Here is a 12,868-nt window from a genome sequence, read left to right as displayed (position 1 = left end):
AAGAAACGAACTAGGGGAACTAGGGCTAGACCTAGAGGTGTGGGAAGAAAATGTGTTACGTAGTACAATAATGGTCACAAAATACTGTTCTAGCTGCCTTATCCACAACAGAAAGAAATAACTTAATGATTACGCAGAAGTGAAATACTTAGCACAGACCTGGTTTGAGTTTATCCTTGAGGTACGGAACCAGCTTATACTCCTTAAGAACCAATTCCCAGTCTAAGTCTGGAATGGTCAAATTTGCAAGAGTTCCTAAACATTCAATCACAAACTCCTCCTCTTCATCATTAGAGATTTGAGCTGCAAGGTCCCCAACATAATCCTGAATAAAACAGAATTTTAATACAAATTTAAAATATGATTGCTGCAGAAGAACTAATCTAATAATTTAACCCACAGGAAGAAAAAGTCAAATGTGATTCTCTTGTTTTAATAACCTTGAGCTAAATTGCTAAGAGAGACTATGGTGGACTGGTTTAAGGCAAGCAAACTGGAGTGAGGATGAAAAGGTTAGGGATAGGGCTCGTAAAACAAAAACAACATTAAAACTTAGGCTGAGATTTCTAGGAGTTAAACTTACAAGTAAGTTGAAGAAAAACCAACTTGGGTCATGAATTAATATTTGACAAGAGCTAAGGAAGAGTTATATTTCCAGACACAGCACTTTAAAGTTTTAATTCTCAGGCTATTTTAATAGACAGAAAGCTAAAAACTATACTTACAATAAATAAATTTTTAGTTGGTCCATCATGCTGGGAAATGTTCCTAATCATTTTCATCAGCAATGGATCCTTGAACTTCAGAGCCCTCTTCATGAGCATCTTCAGCCCATTTCCTGATAATAACAACAAAAAAATTCCCCCAATAAAGGTTCATTTAAATTTAATGATTTTTAAAATTTTCGGTCCTCAAAAAACCCCAATTTACACACAGAAAATATGTAAATATTAAGTGTACAATTAAATTTAATAAATGTATGCCCCTGTGTAATTTGTACCCATATCAGGATACAGAATATTTCCATTCAATGCAGAAAGTTCCCTTGTTCTTAGTCAACCTTAGTCCCCCAATAAAATTACTTTTCTTCTTTTCTCCTCCTTTTCCTCTTCCTCCTCTTCCTCTTTTTCTTATTTTTTCTTTTTAAATACAGATTAGTTTTGCCTCTTCTAGAATTTCACATAAATGGAAGCACAGTATGTATATGAAATATGTACCACAAAGTTTTAAAATGTAAATACTTTTTGACCCATAAAAATTGTACTTCTAGGAATTTATCCTAAGAATGTAAAAATGGAAACATGAAAGATTCAGAGAAAGGAAAATTACTGTAGCATTGCTTGTAACAGAAAAGAAGTGGCAACAAACTAGCAGATTAAACTATGGAAAATCCGTTAATGGATTATTTTGCAGCTACTGGCAATTATGTTTTATTAAAGTATTTAATCATATGGAACGATATTCAGATATTAACTTCAAAAAACATGTCACCATTTATAGAGAAAATCCCATTTTAATTTAAAAATACACAGAAACATTGTACCAAAGTCTTACCTATGATTATCTCTGGATAGTGGGAGTAAAATTTTTAAGTTTTTCCTATTTGCTCATTTGTACTTTTTATAATGAACATGTATACTTCTCAAATACGAAAAAACTATTGAGCAAACTCTGAAATATCATAATGTATGATGAATCATTTTATGAAGATACTATAGAAACAAATAGCTAATACATTTGTATTGCAACATCTTACACTGTAACAGATTGCTTTGCAAATAAAAAGTTTTATTTCATCTAGAAAATGTTTTTAAAAATCAAATTTCAATTAAGGGTAACTGATCAAATGGTTTATAAAATGTTACTAAAGGGTAAGCGTTTCTACTCATGATGTAAGAATATTCTGAGTCTGACATTTAAGGATTATAGCTATAATTTTTAAAACTACTTAAAAATAGGATTTACATATTTACTATAATTCTTAATTCCTTATTATCTATTTTCCATCATATGCCAATAGCATATGATAGAAGTTATCTATGAAGCTCAAAGGCACTAACCTTCACAGATAAGCTGTACGTTCCTTTTGTTAGCAGCTAGATTAATGCAGAAAGAAATGAGTTCCAAGTCAATTCGTTCATCCGAACATTCAAAGAGCATCTTCATTAACTAGCAAGAAGCACAAGACATATTTTACTCAAAAAACCCCCAAACACACAAAAAACCACAGGCACTATTTTATCACAGTATGTTACCTTAGATTGTATGTTGGAAATAATATAATACAATTACATTTTCAACATAGAAGTGGTAGGCTTTTACTACTGAATAACTGAATGCTTAATGAACTATTAGATGCTCAGCATTCAATATGAACTTCCAAGTACACTGGAGAATATAAGAGAAATATTACATAAAGCCTTTGCATTTAAGGAATTTAAAATGTTGTGTGGAAGTAGACCATTCTGAGCAATGAAAATAGCTTGTGCAAAGGTTACAAGGCAGGAAAAAAAGTCATTCTTCTGAAGAATTAAGAGAAGGCAAGCATGGTTGGAGTGAGGGAAATAGTGTTAAGAGATAAGGTAAAAGTCAGATCACACAGGATTCTGAAGTAAATGTTAAGGATTTTGGGCTTCATCCTAAGGTAAATGGGAAGACATTAAAGGCTTCCAAATAAGGAAAGTGTCAGGATAAGATTTACATTTCGAAAAAATCTGGTCAATGTAGAAAATAGACTGAAATAGGGTATGAAAATGTGGCAAAACCATCTAAAGGGCTAGTGGAAAAGTCGAGGTATGATGATGGCTGCCTGGCCTAGGTAGAGCAGTGGGGATAGAGATTAAAAAGGATGGCTCAGAGATATATTTAGGAAAGAGAATCAAACTGGGATTTAATAACTGACTAGATGTTGGGGTTAAGGGAGAGGAAGGGTCAAAGATGACTCACAGGTTTCTGCCCTAAACAACAACATGGATGGTGGTGCTAACATTTACCAAAAGACAGAAACCAAAGTAGGAGAAAACTTTAAAGGGAAGACAGTAATTTTGGTTTTGGACATGCTGAATTTAAGCTGCCTATGTGACAGTCTAGTGCAGATAGTCAGTAAAAGTTATAAACACAAGTTTAGGAGACATGATTGGACTGAAGGTATAATTTTAGGAATTGCCATTTATGGTTGATAACTGAACCTGTAAAGCTGGACCCAATCATTTGGGAGTGTGTATAAAATAAGAAACGAACTCTACTTAATGATAAGAGAAAGGGAAGGAACTTCCCTGGTGGCACAGTGGTTAAGAATCCATCTGCCAATGCAGGGGACACGGGTTCGAGCCCTGGTCCGGGAAGATCCCACATGCCGTGGAGCAACTAAGCCCGTGCGCCACAACTACTGAGCCTGCGCTCTAGAGCCCACAAGCCACAACTATTGAGCCCGTGTGCCACAACTACGGAAGCCCACGTGCCTAGAGCCCCTGTTCCGCAACAAGAGAAGCCACTGCAATGAGAAGCCCACACACTGCAACAAAGAGTAGTCCCCGCTCGCTGCAACTAGAGAAAGCCTGTGTGCAGCAACAAAGACCCAACCCAGACAAAAGTCAATCAATCAATTAATCAATTTATTTAAAAAAAAGAGAGAGAGAAAGGGAAGATGGGTCTGAGAAGCAGCAGACAAAAGTAGGAAGAAAAAGGCAGGCCACTTATGCCATTTAGCAGTAATCTAGATTTGTCATGATGAGAGACAGTTGCTATGTAATAAAGGAGAAAAGAACAAACTTTAAGCTATACTTTTGAGAAGCTTGTCTACTATTATTGGTAAATAGCAAATTAACTTAGTGCATATTATATAAATATATTTTTCTCTTAGTCAAATTGCTAACAACATATGGAAGTCAATTCTAAAATTTATAACCTAAAAATTTCTTATGTTTTATCTCGGCGGATACCTTTTTAGATCAACATGCCTTTGTTGACTGGTTAGACCCTATTTTGTTAAATCTTGTTTTGGTTATTCTCTATGTTAGTTCCAAATAACTTCTAAGTTTCAAAAAGGCTACATGGTGAACACACAAAAATTAATCTTATTTCTGTATGCTAGCAATGAACAACTGGAAACCAAAATTAAAAAAGCAAATCCACTCACAATTGCTCCCCAAAATACTTAGATATAATTCTAACAAAACTATATGTACATATATAAAATTCACTATTTGCTGAGAACTACAAAAACACTATAGCTGGTGAATGGTTGGCATGTATCATGCCTTTTCCCAGAGAGCACTTCTTTAACACCAATGTTGCTGCTAGTGGAATCTTTAATCACTAACACTTAATAATGTTGTAGAACAAAAAAATTCTATGGCAAAGATAAAATAATCTTAATTTATTGGATATACTTTTAACAGATTTTGCTACCTATTAACTGCCAACTAAAATTAAATTACAAATTAATAAAAATGTAGGTGACAATCCTCTAAAAATGTAAATATATACAGTATGTTTTTCACATTCTAATCAAAAACCCATTATAGATTTCTTCCAAACTTCTCCTAATACAAGAAGCTTTTTAAAAATAACAGAAGTGTGTTTGTTACATCAATGCAATGCTTAGCAAGGCAAAATATCCGTTGCTGTTTACTTGAAATTAACCTTGTAGTATGAAATTTGCCCTTAAGAACGGTGTTACAGGGTGATTTGTTAGAAGCTGAGGGTTTTTGCCTTGTTTTTGTAATTTCCACATTAAGTCCTGTGATGAAATATTCAGGAGCTAGCTTTTTAAAAAATAATGCATGGTTTAAAAACTTATCCAACACCTACATCACCAAATCAAGAGAAATCAGGACTAAGTGTGAATGAAATACATCATGATATAGAGTTAGTTTTTCATAATAAGAGAAACATTTCAATTTTAAAGTGTTCACATTTTAAAATAATAGTTTAGTTCAAGCTCTACGTGCAACACTGTCTTTGACCGCTACCCATAGCACTTCAGAAGTAAGTGTAATTGCTGACAACTAGGAAATACTAAAACTAGATTTGTTCTGTTTTAACTATGTCCATTGTCATCTTTTACTAATTTAACAGGAAGGCACTAAAAGGCTTCAGCCTGTGCAATGAAGAGGCAATAGTGTTCAATCAGACAAGTCCCATATTGAGTATCAGATACCAAAGACCCAGGACTGAAATCACTGTGTCTAGACTCTCTGGCACCTGACTTCACTTATTTACCAGTGACCAGAGGCCAACCCCTACAGCTCTCTGTATTCACATACACCTCTGCCACCCCCACCCCCCTACCCAAACATCTTTGAATGATTATGGCAGAACTTTGCATGCCTCAGGAATCTCTTCTGACTGGCTACTCCCTAACTCTGCTGTTTGAAGTGATGCTCTGGTTTCTGAACTTCAGCAGATAATGGCAGGCAGGAGCAAAGGGGGCTGTCAGAAAGGACGTTTACCAGCATTCAGCTCAAAAGAAGCGTGTAGATCAAAGAGGGGCCAAATAGGACAACTGTGGTAGAAAACATGTGGATTACTATGAAGATTCTTGCGCACTGTTCTAGGTAAAATGTTAAATAACACCATGACATCATTACCTAAACATGTACTTTGGCCATTCTATTACCAATAAATACTTTCATAAGCATCTGGATGGCATTTGCACCTATTTAAACAAAACATGCATCTTAGAGGTCTAAATAACAATGAACTGTTAATGTGTACTCTTAACTATTATTAGAATACAACCATTAACTCCTGGTTATCCCCAAGTACGCTTACCTGGAACAATTCACCCACTGAGACCATTAAGATCATACATAAAGAAAGACTTGCCCTGACCCCCAAGTTTTACAAAATAGTGTCATAATAGAGGGAAAAAATGAGAATATATTGGATAATTAGAGGCAATAAAGTACAAAAGAAGCAAAGCAACATAATATTGGGAGAGATTATGAGCCATGTTGACTTTATAACATCTACTCTGAATGTTAAATATTTTACAAAAGTGAACTCTAATTATAGGCTTATGTTAGAGCATCTCACAGTCTATTTCCACCAAAGCCCAGCTCTTTAAGAATGAGAAATCAATAGAATCATTTTTCCCCCAAAAGACCATGATCATGCACTAGATACAACAACCTCTTAAGGTTAATCTATGAAATGCTATTCCATGAGCCCAATGTTAACACATTGTTTATTTGGACTAATAAAATTCTGATGAAATTTTAAAAAGTATAGGTTTATCCTATACTTTTTAGTATTTAAATTGGACTCTGAGTGGTTCCAAAATAATAAGAAGCATTTACAAATGACACCTTATTTTTGTAAGTGTTTCAGTTTATAAAGTTCCTTTACATATGAATCTAATTGAATTAAAGAATATGACCGTATCCCACATTTTTTTTGATCACTGAAATGAATATGAATGACAATGGAACCACTGCTTTCTTACTTTCAAAGTTACTTTAGGCTTCTCATTTGAAAAATTCATTTGTAATACTTGACAATATTTACTAAACAAAAATTAATGTGCATAATTTCAAAGTGAACAGAGTATTACATTAATATTCCAAACTTCAGATATAGTTTTATTTAACAAGTAGGTTAATCAGTTGCTATCACAAATGAGTTTAAAGCTTTGTTAGTATTATAAACATTACTTCAAGGAGTCAATATTCTGAGAGGAGTATCGTTTTAATTCCTGAAGGAAGCTCGGAAATTTCAATGTAATCCCAAATTTGCTTTCCATGATTCTTTTATTTTACAATGTATTTTTACAATTGGTACTGGGTGGCAATCAAACCATGTCAACTTTTCCCCAAATATGCCAAAGTTGAGCCTTACAAAGTACAAGTTATAGGCTGGATAGCACTTTAGGAACAAACATACTATTCTAGAGTACCATTTTTTCTCAAAATATGGCCTCATACTAAAAAGTTTCAGGATGTTTACAACATAATTTGATAACATACCCTCACTATTCTTACCAGGGTTGAGCTTTAAAAACAAAATATAATAAACTAAAACCCCAAAACATTGACCATTGAATGAATTTTGAAAGATTTTGTTCATGAAATACAGACCATAAATGTTCTGAAAACCCCACTGCAGAAATGTTTGATGTTAGAAAATTATCTGGCAAGGAAACATGCATGAATGTTGTCCTTGAAAAGGTACGGGAGAATTTTCTACAAAGTCTTCAACTGCAATAATAATAATGTTTCAAAAGTAACTTAAACAGGCTTTTATTTCTGATTATTTATTGAAAATAAAGTTTCACATTTTATGTTTGAGATTGTAAATTCTAGGGTATAGAGGGAAGGGTAACTCCAAATTAAATATTTAACAAAAAAAAGTTTTCCATCTCTTTTTAGTGTACATTTATTTCTCTTTTATTTAATGTTATTCTCTTTAAAATCTAATCTAGATAAAAACAGTCAATCTAGACAAAAATATTATTCTTTCATCACTGCTTTCCAATTCATATCCTATAGTCAATGAAGTTCTGACATTAAATGGGATTGGAAAAGGAACACCCTTTGAAACTGTGAAGCAAAACCCCTTGGAACATATGAAGTGAGACTGTAGTAAATCACCTGTAATCTCCCTTTGACATGGCTACTCTTTTATTGACAACTTGTTTGACAAAGAGTTTGATTACACTTTGTATCGGCTGTAGTCTGACATGTGTTAGCTCTATAAGAAGCCTTGCCTTGTTAGATAAAATATGCTGCATATTTGAAGGATGTCTACTTTTTGTAAACAAGCATAATTAGTTTTTCCCCTGGTATAAAAGCCTAAGAAATTATCCTTGAGAGTTTATCAGTTTTTTAATTGCATGTAGATAAAGTATTAAAATTCTGGAACAGCAAATTCAATTTTTAGAACCATGTTATTAATTTGGGATGAATAGAAGGATTAATAAGAATTAATAAAAAGAAAAACTATGGCCTGTTTTTTACTACATAATAATTATTACTACTATTATTAGTAATAATTAATTATAGTAGTAATAAATATTAATTAGTAATAAATATTAGTAATTAATATTAATTACTATTAATCCTAAAATAATATACATTTAATAACTTATATTAGGCTAATAAGGAATTATGTAGTAGGAGTCTTAAGAGGATTACTTTAATAAGTATGACTTACTATACATATTCTTCTAAAGTGTCTTTTAAAAGTGTTATTTTTATTGTATATTATACATCCTGCGATTTTGCTTTTTCTATTTTAGAAAGCCATATTATAAAAATAATATTAAAAATCAGCCTAACTAGTGTTCCAATCATCAGATATTATTCAAATTAGTAGAGCTCAGTTTAATGAAGATTAATGGCACAACAGTGATTCCATGAATGTAAATTCCCTAAGAGTAAAATTACACATGTATATCCCTGGTGGCGCAGTGGACACGGGTTTGTGCCCTGGTCCGGGAGGATCCCACATGCCGCGGAGCGGCTGGGCCTGTGAGCCATGGCCACTGAGCCTGCGCGTCTGGAGCCTGTGCTCCGCAACGGGAGAGGCCACAACAGTGAGAGGCCCGCGTACCGCAAAAAAAAAAAAAAAATTACACATGTATAGAATCTCCACCATTATAGTCTATGAAAAAAAATCACTAAACTTCAAGACAAATAAACCGAACATATGAAATATATCAAGCAACTGAGTTATAGCAAAAATCTTTCTTGAAAGTAGTGCTATAAAAATAAAAGTTTTTTTTTTTTTTTTTTTTTGCGGTACGCGGGCCCCTCACCGTTGTGGCCTCTCCCATTGAGGAGCACAGGCTCCAGATGAACGGGCCCAGCGGCCATGGCTCACGGGCCTAGCCGCTCCGCGGCATGTGGGATCCTCCCGGACCGGGGCACAAACCCGTGTCCCCTACATCGGCAGGCGGACTCTCAACCACTGCGCCACCAGGGAAGCCCAAATAAAAGTATTTTGATGAAGCATTTTCCCATCAGAGAACGCAAAGCAATTAAAACCGTCAACCACAAACAAAATTAAAGGGCAAATGACAAAGTTGGGAAATGTCTGTAATATGACCAGGAGTTAAAATAGTTACTACATATAGAGATATTATTTATTAATCCTAAAATACTGACATGCCAGTGGAAAAATTATCAAGGGACATGAATGATTTATAACATAATATCAACAATAAGCATGTGAAAAATGTTCAACCTCACCAATATCCACAGAAATGCAAATAAAAAGAAATAGAGACACTCCATTTTTAGAGAAATGATAGCATCCAGTGCTGTTCAAAGTGAAGTGACAGTTGGAAAAAAATCAACTCATGTCTTCTTAGAAGGTAATTTGGCCATATTGTGTCAAATACACAAAATACCTTTTGACCTAGTAATTCTACTTTTAGGAATTTAAACGAAAGAAAAAATCAAGATGTGGTTAAGCTTTTACATACTATGATATTTATTCCACATTATTTCATTTGTTTACATACTTTTACTTACATCAGTTTTTATGTGATAAACTGGAAAAAAAACCTAAATATACAATTTAACAATATTTAAATTATGGTACACTTATGCAATAAAATAGTATACAACTATTATGAATAATTTATGAATAATGTTCAGTGACATGGGAGGGTACTTAACGATATATTAAGTTAAAAAAGCAATATATAATTACATATGGCATATAATCCCAAAACAGTATTTTTTTAACTATGTAGAAGAAAATGTACCAAAATTTTAAATGGTTATCTCTGGGTTTGGGATAACAGAAAGTTACTTTCATTTTTATAATGTTCTGTACTTTCCAGATTGTATATAACAAATTTATATTATTTTTAAGAGGGGACTTTTAAAGAAAAAAACCTATCTGGCAAATCAAGGGAAGAAAGTAAAAAACATATTTTTTGAATGCCTTTTTAAAAAAACACTTAAAGCACTTACTTGTGGTATACAGTCAGTGTATGCAAACATTGATTTAAAGCGGTCATCCATGCTTATGTGGTAAAGAACACACATTGCTATTTGTTTGTAGTTTTCATTGCCTGGAAATAAGAGATCATGGATATGGTGAGATTTTATATTATGCCATGCATGGGAATGACCACAAAGAAATTATTTTTCTTTTGTATAACACACACAAATTAATGCATTACAACTTTTAAGCTACTAAATCAAAAAAAATCACTATATAACCTTAATTTAGAATTTTTTTTTTTTTTTTTTTTTGCGGTATGCAGGCCTCTCACTGTTGTGGCCTCTCCTGTTGCAGAGCACAGGCTCCGGACATGCAGGCTCAGCGGCCATGGCTCACGGGCCTAGCCGCTTCACGGCATGTGGGATCTTCCCGGACCAGGGCACGAACCCGTGTCCCCTGCATCAGCAGGCGGACTCTTAACCACTGCGCCACCAGGGAAGCCCTAGAAAATATTCTGAGCTCCCTATTTCAATTCCAAAGTTTGGAGCACACTATCTATGAAATATCACTAAGTTCCAAGAGATTATGTGTATTTTACAAGGTATACTTTTGAAAAAATTAACCACAAACCTAAGAATTAATTGTTCGCAGTAGCCCACTAAAATGTAGATTTGGCCACTGACCTCCCCATCCTTACTGTTTTATCAAAATATGTGATAAACACATTTCATTGACAGTGATAATGTATAAGAAATAGTAAACGAAAAGTATATTTAATTTTTATGAATCAGAAACTGGAAAAATAACAAATAATAAACGAAGTAGAATAGTATTTGCTACATTAAAAAAAAATACATGCCCAAAAGAAGACATACAGATTGCCAAAAAACACATGAAAAGACGCTCAACATCACTAATCATTAGAGAAATGTAAATCAAAACCACAATGAGGTATCACCTCACACCAGTCAGAATGGCCTGGCCATCATCAAAAAAATCTACAAACAGTAAATGCTGGAGAGGGTGTGGAGAAAAGAGAACCCTCCTGCGCTGTTGGTGGGAATGTAAATTGATACAACCACTATGGAAAACAATATGGAGGTTCCTTAAAAAACTAAAAATAGAACTACCATATGACCCAGCAATCTCACTACTGGGCATATACCCTGAGAAAACCATCATTCAAAAAGATACATGTACCACAATGTTCACTGCAGCACTATTTACAATAGCCAGGACGTGGAAGCAACCTAAGTGTCCATCAATAGATGAATGGATAAAGAAGATGTGGCACATATATACAATGGAGTATTACTCAGCTATAAAAAAAATAACGAAATTGTGTTATTTGTAATGAGGTGGACGGACCTAGAGTCTGTCATACAGAGTGAAGTAAGTCACAAAGAGAAAAACAAATACCGTATGCTAAAGCATATATATGGAATCTAAAAAAACGGTACTGATGAACCTAGTGGCAGGGCAGGAATAAAGACGCAGACATAGAGAACAGACTTGAGGACACAGGGGCAGGAAGGGGAAGCTGGGGCAAAGTGAGAGAGTGGCATGGACATATATACACTACCAAATGTAAAATAGATAGCTAGTGGAAAGCAGCCGCATAGCACAGGGAGATCAGCTCAGGGCTTTGTGTCCACCTAGAGTGGTGGGATAGGGAGGGTGGGAGGGAGGTTCAAGAGGGAGGGGATATGGGGGTATATGTATACATATAGCTGATTCACTTTGTTGTACAGCAGAAACTAACACAACATTGTAAAGCAATTATACTCCAATAAAGATGGAAAAAAAAATACATGACTATAAAATGCTGAAGGGTAGAGATAGTAAGCATAGTCTAAGGATTGTCTCAGAACTTCTGAGGTAAGATTATTCTAGTTTCGTACACCTTGAAACTGAAAAAAGAAAAGTGAATGATACATCATAGATTTGAAAAATAAAATGGGACTTTAATATGCCATGTAGTTCTTCTACATGCTTACAGAAAGACCATATTTTAAGGATCTATTTATAATCTCAAAGTCAGTGACAAAACTTGAGCTAGAAAAGTTTGGCTAAAAGGTTTTATCCAAAAAACAATATTATTTTTAAAAAGTTTGGGCTATGAGAAATCCTTGGAGATATGTGGAGTTTTAAAACAAAATCAAGGATATACATAAATTTAGTTGATAAATAACATATCAAGAAAATTTTAAATACATTGTGACATGGAGGATAAATTCAGCACCTTTATTCTTGTGTCTACCATAGTATAAAATTACTAAAATACTTTGTTTTTTTAAAAAATACTATTTTATATTCTTATTGAATTTTTCAGATATTAGGTTATCTCTTTATGAGGTGGTGAGAAATTCTTAGGGGACATACCTTGGTATTCTTATAGGCTTAGTATATAGCATATGGAAGTTTCTCAATAAATACCTGCTGGTTGATTCTATTTTTAATATCTAAAAAGCCTGGTGACTATAGTTAACATACTGTATGTACATTTGAAAGTTGCTAAGAGAGTAAATCTTAAAAGTTCTTACAACCAGAAAAAAAGTAATTATGTGAGGTGATGGATGTGGTAACTAATCTTAAAGTGGTAACTTTTATAGTTAACTACCCTTATATCTAACCTTATATATTTTGCAATATATATATATATCAAGTCATCACCTTAAACTTACATACTGTTATATGTCAGTTAGATCTCAATAAAGCTGGAAAAAAAAACAATGTTATGTTTAAAAAATCAGAGGCTAAAACTGAAAAAATAAGCACGTTTAGTCAAAGACAGAAATTACTAGTTCTACAAGATTTTCAGATTTGACACAAAAGTGTCTTAAGTTTCCAGATGTTTTTTAAAAACATATAGTGACCCTCTCTCTAGCCTGTTGCTTTCCTGGAGCTTATATGTTAAAAAAATATATTTCATATGGTAAGGAAGAACAATGTGAGTCTTCAAAATAATCTG

General features: G+C 33.7%; 1 protein-coding gene across 3 annotated transcripts in view; it reads right to left on the bottom strand.

The window, feature by feature from the left end:
- The window catches only part of KIFAP3 (kinesin associated protein 3), a gene marked incomplete at its 3' end in the record, with an annotated part of 158,551 nt that overhangs the window by 64,293 nt on the left and 81,390 nt on the right, over positions 1-12,868 (bottom strand). For all 3 annotated transcript variants that reach the window (XM_082862992.1, XM_082862993.1, XM_082862994.1), the window contains 4 exons: positions 9,924-10,024; positions 2,061-2,169; positions 726-838; positions 160-325 (listed from right to left, as the gene is read on the bottom strand). In XM_082862992.1, coding sequence (XP_082719118.1) covers positions 160-325; positions 726-838; positions 2,061-2,169; positions 9,924-10,024 — 489 coding nt within the window. The remainder of the gene's footprint in view (positions 1-159; positions 326-725; positions 839-2,060; positions 2,170-9,923; positions 10,025-12,868) is intronic.

The sequence above is a fragment of the Leucopleurus acutus genome (assembly GCF_964270905.1).
Source record: "Leucopleurus acutus genome assembly, chromosome: 2".
NCBI lineage: Eukaryota > Metazoa > Chordata > Mammalia > Artiodactyla > Delphinidae > Leucopleurus > Leucopleurus acutus.
The sequence above is the reverse complement of the archived record's forward strand: the minus strand, read 5'-3'. Positions and strand labels throughout refer to the sequence as shown.